Raw genomic sequence first — 25,263 nt, 5'->3', positions numbered from 1 at the left:
ATTTCAAACAATAATTTTTTCTGTTTTATTTAAGGTAATTAAGCATAAATAATTAGATTTTTAAAAGGGGCAAAGAGGAACAGAAGTGGCAAGGGAAAATCACATTCCTCCTCCCTACTCTACTTTTTTTCATTCTATTTCTTGATTTTGTTCGTGGAATCACAATCCATCTGTCACGCCGGCTCCAAATCTCCGGGTCATTTCTGATCCCTTTCTTTTTTACCTTTCCTTTCCTATGCATAAAAAAGATAGAAATCCCTATTTCGTTCACCTTTTTAGTGCCTCACACACGTGTTCTCTCTTCTCTTTTCCCAGCACACCACCCTAAATTCTGTCCCTTATTAAAGCTTGCGTTAGTAATATGGGAGATAGATTTATGCAGAAAATGAAGGATTACAGATTTGGGGACTTTAAACGATTCTGAACATCAACTCTGAGAAAAAATATTGAGCAATAACAGCAGAAAACTGCTAAACAACACTAAAACCCTAGCTGTGTGTACACAGTGACAATAACTGGTAGACCTCAAAGGCGTGGTTATGTGACATTTGTCTGCAATGTTCGGTGAACAGAGGCAGAGCACTGCAAAGCTCGACAAGATGGAAAGTTAAGGAAAAGGGTGATCGTACTCTTTTTTGCAAAGCCAATGCTCATATGCCTCTATACATGGGAATAGGTAAGGAGGCTGGCCATGGGGTTGGTTTGGACAGAAAGGCAAATAAAGATAGGAGTGAAGGGCATCAAGGGAAGTTCTGAAATACTAGATAACTAGAATCGGCAAATTCAGGTAAAGAAATCTGAGATTAAAGGAAAACTCAAAGTAATGTCCTCATGGTTGTTGAATTCACAGAGGTTAGAAGCTGGACAAAAGCAAGGACTATAATGAAACCACAAGCCAGAGGCTGAAGTCATCAAGGAAGGTGTCCAAAGGGGCAGGAGGGGGTCAGTAGATGGCACTGGTAACAATCTGACAGGCTGTGGGAATTAAAATAAGTGACTGTACAGCAAGCAATGTTTGTCTGCTTTGTTTTGTTTGGTTTAATATCATTGTCACCAGGATTAGCAGTAGACATATTGCAAATAATTGAAAAGTTGCTGGCTTTTTTTGAAGCTTGGCAAAACTTACTACATTAATCTTTATGAAAATTCCATGAAAATTGAAGATTAAATGCTGTAAATTTACACGGTTCAGTGAAAGATTCCAATGAAGTTATTTAGTTTTCCTTTTAGATGATGAAAAAGTCACATCCTTTCTCCATTACTCCATTGTTACCATAACTTCCAAGAAAAAAATGGTGCTGGATAGCATAAACTAAAGTAATTTAGATTAATACTGAGAATTGCACAAACATTGGTACAGGGCAATGGGTAACAATCTGATACACTGTATAACCAGAATTGAGAATGAGCTGATCTGACAAATTAATCTCTGTTGTATTGCCGGCAACTGTGGGGCAACATACATTGCAAAAGCATTAATCAGCAATCTAATATCGATGCTATTCCTTCCACCCAGGGAAGTAAAATCTTGGACCACATGCCCCATCTACATCCACATGCGTTTTGAGTTACAAGCAGGAAATCTCAAGCCTGGAGCTACATTTCCTATTTAGCTTTCCTCAGCACTGCAACTAGCCTTGGGATTCTTGCAGAAGACATTACTGTGGGAAGTTATTTTCCATTTCTCTTGCATATCTGATGTCCTTCAAATCTATGACCCTGGTTTCTGGTGGCAACAAGAGCCATTCTAGACAGATTTGTCTAATTTATGAAACAGTGAACTAAATTTAGCAGCCAAGTAAAACAGCTCACTGATTCACATTTTCCCTCCAATTTCCACTGAACCCAGGCATGGTTCCATAAGCATTGGGACAATGGTGGCCTTGGAAAGGCTGATTCAAGGTTAACAGCCCTAATGTAACAGTTTGGTTGTGCCTGAGCAAAATATACCAACAACAGTAGAGCACTGGGTTCCCTTGACATTCTGCCCAACCCAAAATAGAAATTGATAAAGCTGGGATAATAGGAAGCTACGTGTATATAGTACTTAGTGATTTACAAAGTATTTATACAGTCAGTATAAATAAATATCCCTCCTATAATCCTATAATCCTACAAAGTTAGGAGACCAAGTATAAATATGCCATTTTTCTTCACCTTGAGAAACATCAGACTTAAGGATGTAAAATGACTTGTCCAATGTCATGCAGCTAGAAAGGGAATGACCAGGACAATTATCCAGATTTCCTGACAGATCATCCATGATAGTTTGGTTATATCAAGATTCTGCCATAGCCAAGCGAAACCTAATCAATATCATGAGTTTGAAAACTTACTAAAGAATGGAATCAGTATTTCCCAAAGCATAGTCCATTAGTTGTAATAGAAAAGTTAACGTGTTTCACGCTTATGACTTGCCAGGCATATCTAAGCACTATATATGAATTAGTTCAGTTAATCCTCATAATACTTCTAGGAGTTGCTCATTCTACAGACAGGAAAATTGAGGCATTATTATGCTCATTTTCAAGATGCTAAAATTGATTTTTAGAGATATTAAATAACTTGCTCAAAGATACAAAGCTATATGCAGGACCTTGAAGTTGAAGTCTCAAAGCCAAACTCTCTCAAAGTCTATAAAACTTGAAGAATCACTCCTCAAAATGATACAGTGTTAACATTTTGCTTATAATTCCCCAACGTGGAAGAACAACACATCTCATCCAAAAGTTTAAGAGCAGACATTTAATTGAAATTTCTCTTGGGCCACATAGTGAGCAACAACAAGAGAGCTAAGTCCAGGAAGATACGTCACCCAAGTGGGAAAACTGAAACACAAAAACAAGTTGTAATTCTAAGTCACTACAACTCAAGGGGAAGTCATGTAAACATAGCGTAAAAGGCAAAAACAAAAATGAAACAAAACAACAAAAAACGCGTCTAATTGTAAACCATCTCTTCCAATGTACTATTTGAGATTATGAAAAGCGTGTAGTCCTTTAGCTGATCAGAGAATGAAATCCAGCACTTACATCAGCGTTTAGACAGAGCACAAATAGGATGTTTACAAATGGAACACAAACATACATCATGAACTGGACAGTAATCTAGGTCCATGCAACTTTTATTTCCTTTACGTGAAATGGACAACTGGGAGTATTACCCTGAAGGGCTCAAGAAAGAAAGAGGGCGTTATGGATTCCCCCTCAGATGGAAAAAGCTTTTGGGTGATCCCACATTCAGCTGTCTCATTGTGCTAGTTGCTGGCTAGAAACAGGATTCTCACAGCCAGCCCCTCCCATGCTGTCATAGACCAGTGAGCACAGGCCCAAAGCGCCCATATATTAAAGTAAGGGACAAATGACTGAATTATAACCTCTTTAGTTTGGAAATACCACATACCATAAAAGACAAAGACACAGAGGAGCGGCATCATGACAGCCTTGAAATGGACACTTACTAGAATTGATAGCTTTGTGACTACAAAGAACTCTTCAAACCAAACAGACAGCAGCTATGATGTGTTGGCAAGCACACTGGCCTTGGAGCCAGAAAACTTCCACTGAGACACAGCTCTGCCATTCTCTTGGTCACCAACTGGACAAGCCATTGAACCCCAGCTTTCTCATAGGTCTCTCATGAGGAAGTGAGGACGTGTTCACAAATGATGCAAACATGCGAGGTGATAATCTTCATTTCCATTGTAATTCTCACCACTCAAAAGCAAAGAGAACCAGTTGATGAAGCTGAGTGCAGTGACATACTATGCATTTCCAGACCCTGTCACTGATATGGCACTTGACTTGAAGAATTGCTCTGATTTTCCCAACATTGATTCATTCCATACACTTGACTATTAGAAATAATGGTACTGGCTTCTCATGTACAGTTCAACAGAGAGGTCAATAAGAGACTGACTCATAAAACAAACAAGCTACTGATAAAAACAAAAAAAAAACACCCCTAAGAAGGCACAGCACTGACATACTTTAGCTCTATGATCACGCCTGTTATGACTTGAAAAGTAATGAGACCTCCACTTACTATCCTAAGGGACCAACTCAGACCTCCCTCACATGTTCACATTTCCCTCATTTCCTTCTGCCTCATGCATCATATCTAGAAAGTCTTATTTGAAGGCCCAATTTTTATTCCTGCTAGATTTCCCACAAAATGCCAGATAATCTTTGGGAGCTGATGTTATCACAGGAATTCAAAACAAGAAGCTACGAATATTCTAACCGTTGGCCTTATCAAACATTTCCTGTTCCAAGTGTTGTTCCAAGCAACAGCTTCCACTCCCCACCCGCTAGGGGTTAAGGCACGCTTGGGTCTGGAATGTATTAAAGGAAGTCAGAGGCCTTAAAAATTTCAAGGATAGAAAGAAATCTCTACATATGCTCTCATGTCTACACTACCCATATTTGATTTATGTAAGCTCGAAAGCATTTGGAAAAATATTTTTAGGTCATATTATTGAACTTTACGGCCAGTATGGATATTATCACTGTTCAAGTAAAAATGAGCAATTTAATGTGATGGAAAATAAAAAGAAAACTTTTATTAATATAGTAATCATAACTTTATAAGGTAAAACAATTTTATAAACTATACATATTATGTGAATAAAAAATTACTTTGCTTTTACGTTACATTTGTATAGAACTTGAACATTTTCAAAATGCTTTACTTAATGCTCACATTAAACTTGTTCTACAGATAGATAAATATGAGTAGCATCCCCATTTGACAGTAAGGAAAACAGTTTCAAAGGATTTAAAGACTTTTTAAGAGATCTGTGGAATATGTCTACTGTTTGTAATCAGACTATATACCATTTAGGTTTTAAATGACACTACGGTAGAGTAAATTTCACGCTACAAAATTAAAATTGAGAGATGAAGTCTGAAAAAGACATTGCCACAATTCTTAGTTCATATAAGCAAGATGTGAGATGGAATAATAGATAACAGATAACCCATTAGAGAAATAATAATGATAATATAGCATCAGCAACAGTTACTATTTACTGAGCCCTTATACTACAAGCCAGGTGCTATTCTAGGTGCCTGACATGTATTCATTCATGAAATCCTCACAACACTCCTATGACTTAACCCCACTTCACAGAGACTTTAAGTAATTTTCAAAAGGTCATAAAACCATCTCATTTACTTTCTAGAAAAGTGTTTCTCACAACATATCGATCATTCATGGCTTTTTACACACACTGCCAACAGTTTCAGACTTCAAAGTGATTTGGTTCAGGTATATTTCACTAATTTGAAATGTAGGTTTAATTACAGTTTTCATAGAAGTTTCATTATGGTCTTATTAATTATGACATTCTTAAAGTCATACAAGCTCTTTGCTGGACTACACCAGGTGTTTCCTGTCAGCTACCATTCAGTTATCAAGGTGTATTTATGCTTGCTTATTTTATGTCACTTACATGATGTTGTTTACCATCATTAAATTTTCAATTTTATGATCATTGCTGTGTTTTGATATAGCTCCATTTTACAAAAAATATGGATACATAGTTCCTTAGTGATTCACTGAAGCCTGATAGTAGAGATAAAAACAGAAACAAACATTAGAACTAAAAATAACGCAGCTGGTAAAAAAAAAAAAAGACATGCAAAGTTACACTCCTTAGAGCAAAAATAATTACATTAAATATTATTGCCTAGAAGCTTATAAAAAGTCTTAAAATTAATAACAAATATTATGACTGCAAAGAAAGAAGAATGAGCTTCTGGTAAAATTCCATTTTCAAATGACTCTGCAGGATATCACATAATATAATACAATACATAATGGGGAAGGACAATTACTATCACATGTTTAGATATAACAACATTCTGCTTTATAGTTGGATAATCCATTAGAGAAGACTCATATCTGGACAAGTGGTACATATGCAAGAAAGAAGTGGGGAATAACTTGTTACTTCTCACTAAAAGTCCATGCATCACAGAAAAGACTTTAATGTTATGGTTTAATTCACGATGTTGTGTGAATCAGAACACAGGTGTGTTGGAATAAGATGTGTTGAAATCAAAATGGTTAACAGAGCACCGATGTTTTTGTGCAGCAAAAAAAGTGCATTTCAAATAAAAGATCTTGCCTGAATGCCAATACATAAACTGCTTTACTCATAGAGAACTATTGGTGTTAACAATTTATATCCTGATCTTGATTTAGCATTACAGGAAACAGTGAAAATTTTGAATAAAATTGAATCTTAACTATTAGCTTACAAAATTTCAGAAAGTATTCTGCAGAACTGTGCAGTAAGTATAATACTTTTTCTATCACTGAAGTTAGAGAAGAGAGAGAGACTTTTTGAATTGAGTGATGAGCTCAAAACATTTCTTCAGGACACTGAAGGACACTGAAACCACTACAAAAGACTATTTCTACCATTGCGAAGGGCTTGACCATTTGGCTTTCCTCTCCAATGTGTTCAGTATTTTATATTGTCTAAGCCTACCATGTTAGTGTCTAGATATCAAAATTTTTAATGCATAGGGTAAGATACTAGGATTTATTAAGATCAAATTGAGGAGCAAACAATTCAGTTGCTGAGAGTTTCACAGTTTTGTAACATTTAATGACTTTATTTACCAGTGGAAACATTTTGCCAAACATTAAAATATATTAAAGCTAGTGGAGACTTTCAAGATTATATATTCCATTCATCTCATTTTATAAATGAAGAAACTGAGGTGAAGAAGAAGTTCATCATCATAAAGTCATCAGAGTTAGTGGCATAGTTATAATTAGACGCACAGCTTGCTTTCTTACTCTAATGCTGTTTCCAACATCTCACATGCAACTTCACGTTATTAATCTTAAACTAACCTATAAAGTTGGTACTCCCAAGAAATAGCTCTCTTAAAAAATTATGATCAAGTGCACAGAATGGCACTTTTAAATGCTTAATTACGAGAAGAATCATAGGGGCAAACTCATGCCCTAGGAGAATTGACAATTCAAATTCAACAAACGTATCAAGTTCCTACAAAGTGCAAAGACTCAAACAGTGACATCAGCCATGTGTGAATGTTTAGATCAAAGACTCACACATAATACTCTGGAATTTAGGAGGTATTGATTAAGGGACTGTCATAATTATTCTGGGACAATGGAAAAGACAAACGAATCATTACTTAGAAGCATTTTTTTTTTATTCTAAATACTAAGTTGGTTTTCCATATATAACATAGCAGGTAAATCTTTGTTAAGTATCCTACTGGGAAAATGGACTGGAATGATCAACTATTTATTCGTGAAGAGTTAAATCACAGTGTTGCAGAGGGGTCTCCTCTAGGGACCTATAAATAAGCAACAGGGCAGGCCGGCGGCAACTCAGCAAGAGGGCTGGGATTTTTTACACCTCTTAAAGCAGGAGTAGGAGAGAATATACTCTTAACAACTTGGCATGAACCACAGCACAGTCCAGTTGGTCTACTAGGTTTGATTTAGTGGTGCTGAGAGAAAGTTGACTAGCAATTTTTATTAGAAATCAGAAAGGCTTTTCTATAGCTTTTTGCAGTAAAGCATTGGTAACAAAGCTAACCCAGGGGTAGCAGCACTCCTCCCCCTCCAAACCAGAGAATAAGGGAGGAACCGCAGAGAGGAGGGAGACAGATAAAGGACGTCTTTAAATATTCTTAAATATGAAGTCCTGGGCAGAACCCCTAGCAACCCACATGTGAAACTCACCAGAATTAACACCGGCAAAAGGTCTGAGATCTGACTGAACTACAGAGTGGAATATGGCCAGGTTTTCAGTTTGGGTTCTGGATAGCCACAAATGAGGCAATTTAGAATAGCACCGCTGGGGCCCGCCCCACGGCTGAGTGGTTAAGTTCGCGCGCTCTGCTTTGGTGGCCCAGGGTTTCGCCAGTTCGGATCCTGGGCGCGGACATGGCACCGCTCATCAGGCCACGCTGAGGCGGCATCCCACATGCCACAACTAGAAGGACCCACAACTAAAATATACAACTACATACTGGGGGGGTTTGGGGAGAAAAAAGCGAAAAAAAAAAAAAAAAGAATAGCACCGCAAAGGCTCTATGAAGGAAATTGGGTTTTCTGAGTATACCGTGAGGTACTTGCTAAGAGAGGTGTACCCACTTTCAATTCCCAAGCATGGATGTTCTGATCGGTTGTTATACATTTAATTTAAAACTCTCCTTGGTACTCTGTAAACATAACTAAATCCTTTTCAGATGTTATCTAAGAGACACTTGAGCCAGAAATCAGAGGACCCATGCAGATCACACATGTGGATATTGTTACTGCTAAATATTCCATGAGTGTGTGTTCCCCTATATGTTTTAAGACCTTGGCAGTGTTTTTTTCTCTTTCCTTTTTTGTGTTATGTAAGTTATTTATAGCCTGTGTGCTGGTGACCCTGGTCTAAGACTACATTAATGAGAATTAAGAAGCAGGATAGAGAGAGAGCTGTAGGATTTTCCACTGAAAAAAGTCTGTAATGATCCATCATCTGTGGAGATAAGACAAATTTCATTTCATAAGATCACGAAGTCTTATTGACTCTGGATTGGAAAATATGTTAAATCTTATCTATTGCAACATCACTTTAGTGGTTGAACCTTAAACGTAACCTCTCTATTAAGGATTTGTCCAACTCATGTCCAAACACCTTCTTCTGGGTCTCTTTATTACATCTGAACAGCTGCTAGTGTTAGGAAAGTCTCATATTTGAGCCAAGATCTTGTTCCCTGTAACTTTTGTTACTTGGTCCGAGTTCTTCAAATCCTCGGTTCCATAAAGATCAAGAATAACTGTCTCAGATGATGATCTTTTTCAAACCTCTTTTTTTGTTTAGTCTACTCATCCCTATTTCAACTGTTTCTCAGATAGTTTTGAATTTTTTTGTCCTTTCTGAACATGTCCTAGTTTATCTTGTACCTCTTAAAGTACCACAGTTAAATACAAGTGCGCTCTTCTTGAAAGTTTTACTTTAAAGGGATTGGCTGTCCAAAGATGAGGACTAGCATCAGACACATTGAAAGTACTTCCTTTCCTGTGACCTGTCAAACTCCTTTTATCTCCATTCTACTTTGTATTGCATTACATTATTATCTCATCATTTTTCTTTTTCATAGGTAGACTGTTGGCTCACTGTGCCAGTCCACTAAAGTATTTTAGAATTTCATGCTGGCAGAGGTAGAAGACCTCTTAGAAACCATCTGGTCCAATGCTGCCCTTGTCCAAACGGAGACTTCAAGGCCCTGGAGAGAAACATTAGTGACAGAAATGGGGATGGAGTCAAAATTGCTTAATTCCTAGACTCATGACTCTCTACATTTTTATTTGAGCTATTCTCCCATTTACCTGACTGCTGTACACAAGAAGCAGTCTCATTTTTGGTATCTGTCATGAAAAGATGTTTGTTGATTCTGAAACCTAGGCCATCTCCCAGGAGTACTCAAGATCAGGGTGGGGAAGAGGCTTAAAGGGGTTTAAAATTCCCAAGATGTGTTGCTGTGTGGGAAGAGATTCTGTCTATTAATAGGAAACAGAAAAGTTTGGAATGTGTTTGAACAGAGTCCATTTTTTGAAAAATATAGAGAAGAGGCGACAGTCTCTAAGAAATTGTGAAATCAGAGGGTTGGAGACTGTAGTGGGGAAGAGAGTAAAAGGACTTTTCTCACCACCCCCAAAAAAATAGTCCCAAGTTCTCATTAAGAGGATGATTTTTATTTTAGCCTGATGGTGCAAGGAGGCTGGTAGGTCTGCACTCCAATGTACAGAGAATTGAACTTGATGCTATAGCTCAAACTGAGCAGGTCAAGTTCTTGTTTCATATGTCTCCAAGATTTCTGTACCTACTGCATGTGTAAATTATCTTCTGTTTATCAAGATATATTTGCCTATTCTTTTGCCTTTCATCTTCCCTCACAAGTTTGCCCTCTGCCTAGAAGCTATAGGGTGAAGAACAAGTAATTCTGGGTCAGTGTGGACCTAGGTGAGCCCACAACCTTTTTTTATTAAATTCTCATAAGAACCCAGTGAAGCAAGTATGATTACCGCCATTTTCCAGAGAAGAAATGCAGGTTCATGTAAATAAGCTTTTCCAGAGTCATACAACTAATAAAAGGCAGGACATTTTTGAATATAGGTCTGCTTGATGTCAAAACCCAGGCTTTGAGAAGTAAATAAGAACTCACTTTTGTCACCAGAAAAACCTGGATTGAGATTCTAATTGTGTTACTTACCAGCTGTGTGATCTCAGACATTTCAACCTTTTAAGCTTCAGTGTCCCTATGAAAAAATGAAGATTGTACTAAGATCTCTATCTTAGTGTTGTTGCAAGAATTGGACGGGAAAAATTATGTAAAGCTTTTAGCACAATACCTGAAACACAGTAATGGTCAGTAAATAATATCTATTATTAATAATAATAATAGTTATAAAACATACTTCCTAAAAGCTAAGTCCAATGACTTTTTGAGTCTGTCAAGGGAAATGTCATTTTGCCATTTCAGGTTTCTTTCTAATCTGTTTTGCAAACAAAATGTATGGAGAAGATAATATGATATTGTTTTTAAAGTTTAACTAACAATGGTCCTATATGGGTGTTTATTTTTGTCTGATTCTTCACGTACATACAGAAGAGATTCTTTTTACTAGTTTAATGCCTTTCTTGATGCTTTTACCTTCTGGGTTAAAAATAATTCAGTAAGTTCTTTTGATAAAGTAGGAAAATTCTTTAAGATGGTTGAATTGTGTGAAGTGATAAATGATTTTCTCCTTGTTGTTCATTCATAGCGTTGTTGAGTACATGATTTAGTTTCCATAAGAATTTTACTTCCTCTTCTTCCTCATTCCTCATCTTTTATGTATGCTTATCCCTCGTAAATGTCTTCCTCAAATCGTTTCTCATTTTATCTTTCCATTGACCCTGTGGGTTAGGTGATTTTATTATTAAGTTTTCACAGAGATAGAAACTGAGACACAAAGAGGGTGAGCAACTTGGCCAAGTGTAAAAGGGAAGGCTGAGTTACACTTAGGATTCAAAGAAAGCTGAAATGGCAAAATGGCATTTCCCTTAACAAACTTAAAAAGTCACTGAGGGGCCAGCCCAGTGGTGTAGTGGTTAAGTTCATGAGCTCCACTTTGGTGGCCTGGGATTCGTGGGTTCAGACCCCGGGCACAGACATATACACTAGTCATCAAGCCACACTGTGGTGGCATCCCATGTACAAAAAAATTAGAGGAAGATGCGCACAGATGTTAGCTCAGGGCCAATCTTCCCCACCAAAAAGAAAAACAACAAAAAAAGTCAATGAAACCACAATTCACTTGGACTTAGCCTTGAGGCAGTATATTTTATAACTAATATCTTAAAAGGTATCATTTCATACCTTATCATATAATATCGATTTTTTTCAAGTCTCAGAATAGTACATATTTGTCTAAGAATATGATCAATCAAATTTATTCTTAAAATAGCCTGTACTCCTGATGAAATTAATTCTCTAAATTTTCCATTATCTTTGCTTTCAATAATTTTTCTTTTATAATCCTTTTTTCCTATCTAAAAGTTAAAAATTACCAGCATTTCTAAACAGCATTTCTCATTTACTATAAATCTTTAAGCTGTGTTCTTTCCATATCTAATTCCATTGCTTGGCTGCAGAACATCCTGAATTGCCACCACATAATCACATAGGAGTATACAGTTATTCTTCTGTTTCTCATTTGAAGGATTAACATTATAACTATATGCACGAGTTTCTCTCAATGGACTGTGATTGATCTGCAGGAGAGGAAGTGTTATATCATCTTCATATCCCCAGGGCCTAACAGAGAATGGTACCCCTAAAAGGACTCAGTAAATTCTTTAAGTGTTGATTGGGAAAGCAATATAACTAATGCAAATTAATTGTGAACATTTTTTTTAGGAATCTTTATTTTGGTTTCCTGTGCCATACATTCATTTACCTGGGGGGCATAATATTATTTGGTAAATATTCAGTGCTGCACATGTGAAATCTCCCGCAAAAGATTCCTTCCTTCTGTGTTTCACTGAGGAAACTGACCAGCTCTTCTACCCTAGGCTTCATCAAGGCAGAAATGTCACAGTAGACTAGGGGCCTGTGGTGTTACAGGAGTTATGCCAAAAAAATAGTGGCTAATAAGATATTAAGACATTATCTGCCTTGGAATGATTGGTTTTATTACAGGGAGCTGGATATCAGAGTGTGCAACACACACATTTAGTTCGTGCAGCCTCCTTTCACGCACGCGGCCCTGCCTGGACTTTGATTTCATTGCTCTTGCTTTCCTTTACTTCAATTTTGCTATCACCTCTCCATCCTTCTCCCTCTATTTCTGTATCTCCCTCGGCTGTGATCTGAATGCTTGTGTCACCCCCAATATTCATTTGCTGAAACCTAGCCTGCAAGATGACAGTACTAGGAGGTAGGGCCTTCGAGAAGTGATTAGATCATGAAGGCAGAGTCCTCATGAATGGAATTAGTGCTCTTATAAAAGAGGCCCCAGAAAGCTTCCTGGCCCCTTCCCACATGCGAAGTTATAGCAAAAAGATAGCTATCTCGAAAGGTGGCCTTCACCAGACACAAATCTGCCAGTACCATGATCCTGGCCTCCCAGCCTTCCGAACTGTGAGAAACAAATGTTTGTTCTTTACAAGCCACTCAGTTTATGGTACTCTGTTACAGCAGCCAGAAAGGACTGAGACACCTTCTGACTCTCTCTCTCAATCTCCACGTCATTTCCTCTTTCCCCTGACCCCCTCTTATTTTCTCCACTTTCCAGCCTTCTATAAGGTGACATTTGGGGTTTGAGTCAAGCCACTTTCCATGAATATATGTGATACAGAGCAAACTCCAAGAAAGCTAAGAGTCACGGTGGATAACTTTTAAATGATTGGGTTTGGGTACTTTCCCAGCTGAATGAGAAATATATTAATTCTGGAGTCTGGAGTTCACAACTGAAAGGTGTTAGTTTATATTGCTAAAGCAACCTGTCCTGTCACGTTCGAACAAGTAGAGAGAAGCCGGATCCTCTGGTCTTTCTTACAAGCTCATCTAGTGCAGCCACAAGGGAGGACCAACTATGGGATGTAAGTCCAGTGATTTGCATCTTGGAGAAAGAGGCCCTATTTCCAATGGATTTCCCCTCATAAAAGGTGTTAAACTATAGCCAAACTTTTTTATAAATACCATGATTCATCAGTGGGCACATTGTCATCTAGCATAGATTGTCAAAAACTTCATTTGTACTTGTCTAACCTTAATGTCAGTTATCTTAAATATGGCTAAATGCCTAAATCAGTGGTTCTCAATGAGGGGTGATTACCCCCAAGAGACATTTTGCAACGTATGGAGACATTTTTTGTTGTCACAGCTTAGAGGTGGGTGGGATATGTTGCTGCTGCTATGTAGTAGGGAAAGCCCAGGGATGTGGCTAACCACCCTAAAATGCACAGAACAGTCCACCACAACAAAGAATTATTCATCCTCAAATATCAACAAGCCAAGGTTGAGAAGCTCCAGTTAATGCCTATTAAGCTGAAAACTTGCCGACTCCACTGTGTAACTGAGCTCTTGGTAATCCTATAGAAATAATGATTGATTGCAAAAGTTTGTCTCCCTAGTGGCATTTCTCAATGTCATGTGCAAGAATCAAATATTCACTATTGATCCTGGATTCAATCTGAAAAATATTATTAAGACATATCTCTTGCTTCGGTGGGGAAATAATTAGTACACTCTTCTAGATTATTCTTTGATACTATAATTTGAGATCATTTTTAAAAATAGCCAAATCTGGTTTTAAGGTGATTCACTGTGTCTGGAGTCCTAATTATGTGTTGATTTCTTCATGCAAGCCTATTGATCTTGGCAGAGTGAAAGCTAAAAATTTAGCATTCAAGCAAGAAGAACAAATCAAAATTGGCTCAATTAACTTCTTGTGATACAGGGTTTGTTAACAGTTTCTCTGTTTTGTTTTGGGTTTATTTATTTTATTATATCTTTTGCCTTTCTCCATTCCTTCCTAGAATTCCAGCATAATTACACTGTAATCTTCAGCAGTGTCCCGTTACTTGCACAAAAACTGAATCCATCATTTGCAGATAATGAATTCCAGCAGGATCATTCTGATAGCACCAAACTTCTGGAAAATCTGACATGTTGGATCTCTCTCCTTCTGGCTCTTATTCCTTCATTTCTCTTCCAAGGAAGATTCCTTGCCTCATTCATTTTCATTAGGCTTTTTTGGAGAACAGTATTAACCCAGGCTCTCGTTTCTGAATTTTTTCCAGAAGTAGTCAGAATAGTAGCGTGAGGAATAACACTGCATAAGGTAACTTTTATTTGCAGGGTCTCTTCCATTTAGTGAATAATTTAAGTGGCACGCTATGTGTTTCATTTTAATTTTGTCAAGGTTATCATTTCAGGATGGGTCTTACAAATAATGGTCATCGGCAATGTCATAGAGGTGGGACTCAGGGTTCTTGGACTCTAATCCTGGCTTTCCCATTAAATTGCTGAATAAATTTGGACAACTTGATTCTCTTTTGGACTTTATTTTCCCATCTGTAAAATGGGATGGTTGAAACACTAATGTTCCATGAACATGGCAGGGAGCAGTTGCAGAAAGATGGGGAGCTGCGAGGGGAGGAGAACATCTTTCTCAACACAAGCCCAACGCTTGCACAAAGCATATAGGGAAAAGGGACAGAAAATGAGTTTCCTAGAAGTAGATGCCCAGGTCTGTGCATCAGATGAAATAAGAGGCTCTATGGCCTTCATTGTGTTAGAGTCAGAAACCTGACATGGCCTCTACCCAGACTGTTTTTCTCTTCCCTCTATTGATCCCCTCCATGCTCTCCTTTTCAGATGTAATTTACTTTGTAAATCACCAAGATGACAAGGAATGGAGAGGAGAGGGAGAAAGTGAGAAAAGAGTATAGAAAACAAAGTAAGGAAGAAAGAGGCATGGTCAAGTGAAATCAGCTTCCTCTGACAATGGTCAGCAGTTGTCTTCACTTCTAAAAACCGAAAATCATGCACACAGCACTAAAGCATACTCAGAGGGCTGACTCCACGTCATTTTTTAAAGATGTGTTTGGGCCATTTGGCAAACAAGGGCCACGTTTCATGGAAATTACATAGCTAGGAAGTCAGACGGGAAAGGAGGGATGAATACAAGGACAGAAAAAGAATTACAGGATAAAAACTGAATGGAAAAAAAGACAAGAGAAATGATTTTTCCTAATGAGAAATGCAAAACTTTCCACCAGACGACTATGACTCTTGGCCGAGTGGCCTATGTATCATGTGAATGAAAATGCAAGGTGGGTGAGGCAGTCCAGGAGGCTCCGCCTTGTGTCTGCTCTGTCTCTGAAGGCTACTGGTCCACTGCAGGTCTCAGCAGCACCGCTGATTCACCACACTACCCCTCAGGGGACAGCCATGCCCATGACCTGAGACAGCAACCAGCACTGGACTGTGACCTAGGATTGCTACATTGTGGGACCAGCTCCACTTGCTGACCCAACCTGATTTGTCATGGAACCTCTGAGGCCTGTGTCATTGGCTATTAAGTGACAAGGATAGACTTCTTCATGATCTCCATGGGTCCCTCAAGCTGTAGCATTTTTATAGTTCCAACAATCATCGCTCCTGACACTTGCTAGACCACATTTCTTGAGCAAATACTTATCCCTCCCTCTCTCACCCCTACTTCACTGCCCCAAACCAATCATTTTACTCGAAGAGAATGAGTTGAACAAGATGCTCTCTTGGAGCACCTTCCAGCTCTAAGATCTATGATTCTAAGAAATCCACAGTTGACTCAATTCCTTAGCCATACAAAAGAATCATTATTATACCAAATCTGATAAATTTTAATGTTAGGTGAACCCATCCACCTTTCAGAATTTTTCAAGCCTGACCCATAAAGCAAGCTGACATTTTATCAAACATTCCCAAAAGAATTCCTCATAGCTATCCCTTTGGAGTTTATCAGTGAGCAAATGATTAATTAGTGACAGAACACATTTGATTCTCAGAGATGGGACCTGTGAAGAGAGACAAGCAGTTCATTACTTTCCTTTATTAAAACCTGAAGGGAATTCCTGATTCACCAGACTGAGATAGGAGAAAACTTGTAAGCAGTTGCTATCCTCATCTAATTGAATTTTAAGCCTCTGTGGCACTTACTGTTTGTAGTGGAAATGGATGACTGATAAAGAGAGCTGACAGGGCCTTCAAATGGACAACCTCCTATGAGGAAACAATTGAGATTCTAACTCCTTAGCACACAGGACCTAAGAGCTGGCTAGACAACGAATCTCCCAGGTTTCCTTCCTAAGGAGTGGAACGGAAAGACAGTGACCAGTGGATTTTGATGATTCAAGCACAAAAAAAGGCCCAACTGTAGGAAGAAAAAAAAAAGCCTCATCCGCTGAGGAAATAACCACAAGGACAATGTCAGAACAACTATTTCAAGACATAAAATCAACTTCTTATTTGAAACAATTTGGAGACAAAATGTACATAGCCTACACACAGGTAAAAAAATTTAAATACGGGATTGGGGAGAGGTTTTACTCTGAACTAACAGGATCTATATCATGCAGTTGTGGCCTAGGATTTCAATTTTATTTTTGTTCAGGCATTCATTCTAGAAAGAGAAAGAAGTTGATAAAGCAGAAGAAGAGAGAGAAAATTCCTTGAACTTACCCTTTTTTTTTTTTCTAGAAACCACTAATAAAATAGATTATGGTCAAGAAAATGGGAGTTTAGGGGGATGACTAGCGGGGAGAAGGATGCCTAACTTAATTACATTTCCGTTTCTCCCCGTTTACTCTTGAGAAGAAAAACAAAGGTCAAATGGCACAAAGCACCAACTCAGAAACAAAACACACAGGGGCAAGCTCATTTTAAGGAAAAGAAAATAAACAGCACTAGTTTTTTGGGTTTTTTTTTTCCTTAAATGGCTGGGAACAGTGGGACAAAAACAGATACTGCCAGAGTATTCCTGATTATAAAACACACAGATAAGAAGAAAAAACTCTCTTACGTTTGTTTAAATTCAACAAATGTACAGAAAGCAGGTACAATGTGTCAAGGATTTTCTGAAGCATCATTTTCCATAATAAGAATTAAATTAGGAAAAAAGGTGGAGAAGGGAAAGGAGGTTTGCAACATTAGCCAGAACTTGCAAGTAGAAAAAAGTGAGAAGTCAGGCAATCTACAGTCCTTCTGCAACTTTCTCCCCCAACTGACCAGGCAGGAAATCAAATACCTAATGTGGGAAACGTCCTGCCACCACACAGAAATCTTTCTCCCCAATACTTCCTACACAAAGAACCAACTTATTATTCACTCAACAAACATATACTGAGCATTTACTGCTACTGCCCCCTGTTTTAGCTATTTCAGGGGAATATAGAAGCTGAGGACCCAACTCAGACATAGTGAACCTAAATCTCTAATTTTAAATCATACTTTTTAATGCTCCAGATGATTAGTAATAATCATCTATCTAATAATCATCCAGATCTGGAAACTCTTACTTTAGGAGATGCAAAAATGACTAAGACAGTTCTTGATTTCAAGGAGCCCAAACAAGTGATAGGCAAATATATGAATTTCTCCGAAACAAGGTTAAAAATGAAATATGATGTGAGAGGAACGAATTCCTTGCTGTGGGCATTCAGAGGCGGGAGAAATGATGGACTGTTGGCAGCTGCAGAGGGAGTGAAAGAGGGCCTCACAGAAATAGGTGTATTTGTGTTAGTATAGCTAACATTTGAATGTGACAGAAGCAGGAGGAAAAATCTATTATTGTGACTAATAGTAAGAAGAAACACATCTCCAGTGTTTATTGAGAAATAGGCCCTGTCCTGGGCACTTTATGTAAAGGCTCTCTTAAACCTAATCTAAACCAATCAGGTAGGTCCTGCTATTTCCCCATTTTGCGGATGGGGAAACTAAAGCTCAGAAAGTTTAATTTGCTTATAGTCACACAGCTAGAGATCGAAGAGCTAAAGTTCAACCCCAGATCTACCCCATTCCAGAGCCTGCATGCCCCCCAAAGAAAAATAAACAAAGCCCAGATGTGCAAAAGAGTCAGCCTCATGAGACCAAGCATCCATTGTTCCCTTTGGCTGCAAGCTGGCAGAGTGGGGGAAGATAGGGTGGGAAGGTGAAAGGGGAGCCAGGCTGTGGATGAAGCATTAAACTATTTGGCTTTATATGGTAGCAAGGGGAAACCACTGAAGGTTCTAAGCAAAGAATACTCCGATAGAACTCTATCTTAGGTTTTAGGTTGTGAATCATGAGTTAAGTCTACAATCCTAAATGATAAAAATCAAAGTTTGAAGAGTCTCGTCCTGCCTTTAAACAAAAAAGTATGGGTAGGAGCTAAGTAGAATACAGCCCCATAGCTGTCCAGATGAATTTTCAACACACCAGTCCTTAAGGAAGATTCTACAGAACATATCTTCAGATAAATGTAGTGAGTGTCTATTACCCCACAGGACAAGGACCTGCTCAAACCTGGAGCTGTCCAAATCTGGCATAAGGATAGCCCTGAGGACTGCAGCCTTCCCTGAGACCCGAGGTAACCCCGTGGGGCAGTGGGCACACACAGGCAGGGGCAAGTAGGCAGAGCCCAGACTTCTAACTCCCTAAGCTCATCTTATCTAATCAAGTTGGTTCTGCCTCTAAATATGTGACACTGGGCAAGCCCTTGTCCCTCTCCGGATCTCCCTTCCCTCATCTGTGAAATGAGAAATTGAACTCACTAGGACTTGGATTTCGTAATTCTCAATCCTTCTTCCCCTCCAACACATCAACATAAAGGATGCGCTTCCATCAGTGGCTCACTAACCAGGAGCGGGTGGAGGAGCAGCATCTCCCGAGAGCTTCTACAGTTTGTAAACCCTGAGCTGAGAATAACTGTAGCCCCTTATCTCTAGGAAGCCTGCTAGTGCTGATTGTATTAGAGGATGCACAATTCTCAAATCCTGGCTGCAAAGTCCTCAACAAATTCAATCTGGCCCAGGATTATCCTGCTCAAGTACAAACTGGATCACTGACGTCAAAAGTAACTCAACAACACAAAGGACAATATCATATCCAGGCCCACACAGGGAACTCCTCATTCTAGCATCAGGTAATGAACACTTTAACATCCACACCTGTCAGAGACCGAGGATGCTTTGTTATTATGTGAGAGTTTTGTTTTGCTTTTAAAGGATGGAGTCTGCAAGCCTGTGTGTGCGTGTGTTTATGAGTAAAACTACCAGGAAGCCAAGCAGAGACTAAAATTGTGGAGTTCGTGGGGAAAAGGAGGGAGGAACCACGATGTATCTTAACAGTTGTTCACAAAGACACTCCTGCAAACTCCAACCACCAAAAATGAATTTCCAAAGGGATAACAATACTTCCCCCTTAAGAGATTATCCTACCTAGATCAAAAAACTTCGCCTGTTGGAAGAGAGGTGAATAGGGAGAAGATGCAAGACTTGTTCTGCTCTCAGAAACACTGCTGGTAAAACAGAAATTAGCACATGAATTCACATATTTTTGAAAGGACTTTTTAAACTCCATCCGTTCATCTGACCACACCCAGTAGTTCACCCACAGAGGTGCCTAGGAGTGACGAATTCCTGTAATCAATTCACTGCAAAAATTTGAGGTATGTTAAACCAACAGCTTCACCTTCTTTGACCTCCAACCAGGGGACAGGAGCAGGAGAATGACTAATAAACATTAACATTGACATTGAAGTGAGCTTAATTACACAAAGAAACCCACATTTTGAGAGCTACCTCATGGTTATTTATTTTTATAGGACTGAACATGAATATGCATTCCTTCTCCAGACCTAAGAAAGGAAAATCTACCCAAGATGTGAGACAGAACTATCAGCAGGACTGCCAACCTGACATCTGAGACGCCCAGGAAAACTGTGCTACAGGAACCAAACTCAACTACTCACGCTCTCCTCTGGGAACCAGCTTAGGACATCTGTCAGGTACTCAAGGTTCCCTTTCTGCCTACTATTGACTGATTTCTGCAAGACCACCAAAAACTGTGCCACTCATTTAAAAGAAATATGATTTACACTTAATACATGCCTTAGCAAATCCATGAGGAGGCACAAGCAAGTAGAAGACACATTCTGGAAAGGATTCAGGCTTTCTCCTTATTTCTTGCCCAAGATACTAGTCTAGTGAACTCCAGCACCCTAGCCCCAGCACTGGGAGTTAAGAGTTTGTCTCAGCTATGATTTCTTGAACTCTATCAACAACCACAAATCTCCAGAGAGCCCTAGCACCTGTGAGGGCAAAGACCTTGTGGGATGAGCCGCAGAAGGCATCTGGACATCTGCACATGCTGTGTCTTTTCGCCACTCCAGAAATGCAGCCTGCTCTGTTGGCTGGCACTACCAACCAACTCCCAAAGCAGCTACTTCTCCAACAGCTGTAGAAGAGACATTGATATACTGACATAGAAAGGCAGAGGGGGAAGAAAGTGTAAGTTCAGAGCACCATGGGCAAGTGAGAGGGGGGGGAATTGAGGAACACAGGCTAATCTGCTGATGCGTCCAGATAGATCTTCAAATTGTGGAAGTCGGGAAAACGCCAATATACACTCCTGACACTAACTTCAGGCAATCTGAATACACAAAAATAAAATGAGAAGGAGAGTACTGGGTGTCTGAAGTCGACTAACCTGGTCCAAAGCTCACCTCCAGAAATTGGATGCCTTCTATCAGAGGAGAAAAGGTCAGCGCTTTGGGTAGATACTTTTAGCGAGATTGCCTCACACAGTCACTTCTTCCACACATACCTTCTCTTTCACCTTTGATCTTTACTTTTTTGTAGGCAGGGTATAGGGAGGATGAGGGAGTGGAAGCGGAAGAGAAATGCGGGTGAGGCTAGACCAAGAACTGAAGCAAGAGAAGACCTTATACTGGACTCAGTTCCTCCAAGGTCTCAGAAATTAGTGCCGAACGGGTACTTTAAACATCATCTTTTCGGTACAGTCTTCTGTTTGAGAGAGAAGCTGCTGCAGAAAGAGCTAACGGCTTGCCCAGGGTCATCTAGTGTTAGTTACAGAGCTCGGGCCACCAGATATCTAGATCTACAAACACGAGGCAGAAACGATAAAGGAGACCCGATCTGAAAGGCTAACGAGCAGAGCGAAGGCAAGGAGACAGGAGCGGTGGTGAGGGCTGCAGAGAGCATCCCGGGACCCCAGGGAGCCTTAGGTGTGCGCTCGGGGTACCTTGATGTAGGCCCGCTGCAGGTAGTTGTAGGGCACTCTGCGCTGGAAGTCGCTGCGCACATCCTCGCTGACGCGGTGGCGGGACGCGGGTCCCCCGAGGCGCTGGGACTCGCAGCTGCGGTAGCAGTGCGCCCGCTCGAGCACGGCGCGGAAAAAGGGCAGCTCGGCCCCGGGCCCGGCGCCGGGGGGCGCGAGCGGGCGACGCGCGGCGCAGTGGCGGGCGCAGCGGGCGCGGATCTCCTGCAGGCGCCGGTGGCTGCGCAGCGCCGCTTCCAGGTCGCGCACGGCTAGCTCGTAATCCCCGCTGTAGTAGGCGGCCACGCCGCTGGCGTAGAGCAGGTCGAAGGGCTGCAGAGGCCCGGGCTCCAGCGCCGGGGGCCCGCCCCACAGCGGCTGCGGTAGCAGCAGCAGCAGCAGCAGCGGCAGCGGCGCCCAGATGCGCTCCCGCATCCTCCGCCGGGAGAAGCGCGGGACGGCCACGCTCCCAGTAGGCTCCGGGCACCTGGCGGCCGGGCCCCGTCTGCCACCTCCGTGGGCGAGAGCGCCAGCCCCGCCGCGATCCGGCTGCCCTGCGAGCCTCAGGTGACCGCGCGCTCCGCGCACTGAGAGGCGGAGGCCGGGTCCGCCGGCCGCTCTTAAAGGGACGCCCACAGCTCACACGCTCCTCCTGCTGCCAGGGCTCCGCGAGCCGCTCGCTGGCGCTCAGCGCGCGCCCTGCAGGCTCCCGACCGCAGCCGCCGGGCTGCCAAGGGCTGCACACCCACGAGCCAGCCAGAGAGCGAGCGCCGCTGGAGGCCACGGGGGGCGTAGAGCTTTGCACGTGGGGATCCCTCTAGGTTGTAGAGTGGATATGATTACTCCTTTTTGAGAGAGAAAGAAAATCCAGCTTAGTGGGGTTAGGGCCCTAGTCATTTTCTAGATTTCGTCCATGACCTCGCAGTTTGCAGAGCCCTTCACCTTCAGAGGAAGCGCTGAAGCTCAATCAGGCTGTGAGGAAAGCACTGGAGGGCCGATCAGCTCAGCTACGGAAGCTTGAGGAGAAAAGTGCTTAGTCCAAGTTTACAGAACTGCGAAAAGGCAAAGGAAGGACTCACGCCTGAGCTATGGAGTCAAAGCTTATTGTTCCCTCCCTCGGGGATGGTCTCTCCCTTGCCTTCTCATCCTACTTTGTATGGGTGTGGGTCTGTGCATTGGAACAGGGGGTAGGCACTTGCGAGGAGCAATAAATAGCCCGCCTTTCTGTGCAGACAGCGGTATTATAGGACCCAGAGAAGTGTTGGAGGAAGGAGCGACTCTTCTTACAGTTCTGCCTCCCTCGGTTTGCCAACCATGTGACCCTGTGCAACTTGAGCCTCAGTTTCCTCATCTACAACAGCCAAACGTTCCAACACGTCCAATGGTTTTCAGATATAAATTCTTATTGTAAGAGTTGAACAACGAGGCCATTTAATAAATCCAGTACCCCCAGGACTTAAGCAGTAAGCATCAATCTAGGAATGGGAAAGCTGACAGAAATGGCTGCCAGACTTCAATGGACTAGCTGGAGGCTTTCCTGTTCCTCTGCATCTCCTCTCTCAAAAATACATTTTGAGCCAAGGTGTTCCCTCTTTCCTATTCCTTGGCTCCACGCTCTCCCAAGGATTCCTGAGAGCTTACACACTGGACCCTCGACTCCAGCCTGCCTCCTGGAGGCATTCCTGTGGTCTCCTATTGCCTGTGGCAATTTCACCAAAGTCTCCCTGGCCACTGAGATGGTGAGCGAGAAGGAAGGGGAATTGGGAAGAACCACATGTATCGTCTAGTTGATATGAAGTTCCCAATGAAGGCTTTTGTATGGAATCACCACTACATCGAAGAGGCTGCCAGAGTTTCCTTCTCATTCCTTCATTCATTTTGTTGGGTTTGACCACTCTGACTGTGAACAGCCCTGGCTGTATAACTCAAAGGGACACCAAAGAATCATGCTCTTATTATTTTTCTCCAGCAAACCTCACTCATTTGGCTCATACCACTGATGGAAAAGCTCTAGTTTAGGGCTGACTGTGTACTGAATGCCTTGGATGTTCAGTGTTCCAGAATTTGCACTTGGGTCTCTTCCCAGATTTTTCCTCTGGGGATTGTCTCTATTTTCAGATAAAGACTTTGGGGTCCAGAGTTATCAATCCACTTGTGGAAGGTTTTGAAGCCTACTAGGCTAGGAAGTCCTGCTGTAGGAGTAAGGACAAAGTGCCAGGATGCTGTGGTATATTCCGTGACATTTTCATATCGTTTAATATATGTCAATTAAATTCTTATCTTTGGATACTTACTCTCAAAGTAGGTATTCTGGGGGATAGAAGAGATGAATAAGCCAGGGTCTTTATCCCTGGGAGTTCACAATGTTGTATAGAAGACAAATATGATGTACAGAACTATAATACAAGGTAGAATGTGGTAGGTGTTAGATTAGATTCAAAGTGCTATGGAAATACAGAGCCTGCAAAGATGGCTTCTGATGGAAGGATCCTGGAAACTTAGGGGAAGAATTGGCATTGGCACAGAGTGAAAGCTCACAGGCTGTATCCACACCAGAATTCCCGCTCATCCTCAAACTTGCCATGTGCTTTCAAATCTTCTACATGTCCTACTACCTTATGTCCCTCTGACTTTGCAGAAAGCATTCAGTTGACATCTTAAATTTGCTTGATCATTGGAATCACCTGAGAAGGTAAAAATACTGATATCTGGCTCTCACTCTGAGAGGTTCTGACTTAATTGGTCTTGGGTATGGCCTGAGCATTGAGACTTTTTAAAGTTGTCTAAGTGCTTCTAATATGAAGCCAAGATTGAGAACCACTCATGTAGAGTCAATGCCACAGCCCAAAGGATAAATCTATGAGTCAGGGCTCCAGGTGCTATGGAGAATTCATGAGTCAGATGTACCATCCCTCAGATCTCACCTCCCCAAGAAGGACAATCTGATCTGCTTTTTTTTTTTTTTTTTAAGATTTTATTTTTTCCTTTATCTCCCCAAAGCCCCCCCGGTACATAGTTGTGTATTCTTCGTTGTGGGTTCTTCTAGTTGTGGCATGTGGGACGCTGCCTCAGCGTGGTCTGATGAGCAGTGCCATGTCCGCACCCAGGATTCGAACTAACGAAACACTGGGCCACCTGCAGCGGAGCGCGCGAACTTAACCACTCGGCCATGGGGCCAGCCCCAATCTGATCTGCTTTTTAAGGCTGGATCAGAACAAAAGTTTATGACTATATTATGATAAGAGCCATACAGGGTGGAGAAGTTGATTCCAGACAATGCTGTGCCCAATGATGTCAACTCTGTGTTGAGAGTGACAGTCTTCCTTGGGTCTCTCGTACTCCTGAACATCTTGCTGGGTATACCAGGAATGCCCTTCTTCTTTATCTGGGCCATTTCTTAGACAACTGGATCCCAGCTCAGAGTTTCTGATTCACTAAGTCTGGGATGTAGCCCCAAAATGTGCATTCCTAACAAGTTCCTTGGTGATGCTCAGGCTCTTGGTGTAAGAATCATACTTTGAGAACCTCTTCATCAATACAATTCCTTATAAACAGTGGTTCTCAAACTTTATTGTGTATGAAAAAACTAATAAACAAAAACAGAGGCCCTGGCTTTTGAAGTAGGACCAAGTCTGGGCCTTTATGTTTTTATCAGGTTCCCCTAAGGATTCTGATACTCAACAAAGTTTGAGAACCACTGCTTCAATTAGTAATTCACCCCCGGGAGACGTCTGACAATGTCTGGAGACTTCGTTGTTTGTCACAACTTGAAGAGCGGAGTACAGACATTCTGCTGGTATCTAATAGATGGAGGCTGGGGATGGTGTCAACTATCCCTCAATGCACAGGACAGCCTCCCACAGCAAAGAATTATCCAGCCTATAGTATCAACAGTGCCCAAATTGAGGAACCCTGCGATAGAACATAATTT

The 25,263-nt window shown here is 41.1% G+C and overlaps 1 protein-coding gene across 1 annotated transcript in view; it reads right to left on the bottom strand.

Moving 5' to 3' along the window:
* P3H2 (prolyl 3-hydroxylase 2) overlaps positions 1-22,079 on the bottom strand; it is a 152,066-nt gene extending 129,987 nt beyond the window's left edge. Inside the window, exon 1 of the mRNA XM_044771297.2 lies at positions 21,318-22,079. Within this exon, the coding sequence (XP_044627232.1) occupies positions 21,318-21,767 (450 nt within the window). The 5' untranslated portion in view covers positions 21,768-22,079. The remainder of the gene's footprint in view (positions 1-21,317) is intronic.
* Positions 22,080-25,263: the final 3,184 nt, after the last annotated feature.

Source organism: Equus asinus, chromosome 5, assembly GCF_041296235.1.
Source record: "Equus asinus isolate D_3611 breed Donkey chromosome 5, EquAss-T2T_v2, whole genome shotgun sequence".
NCBI classification, from domain to species: Eukaryota; Metazoa; Chordata; class Mammalia; order Perissodactyla; family Equidae; genus Equus; species Equus asinus.
The sequence above is the reverse complement of the archived record's forward strand: the minus strand, read 5'-3'. Positions and strand labels throughout refer to the sequence as shown.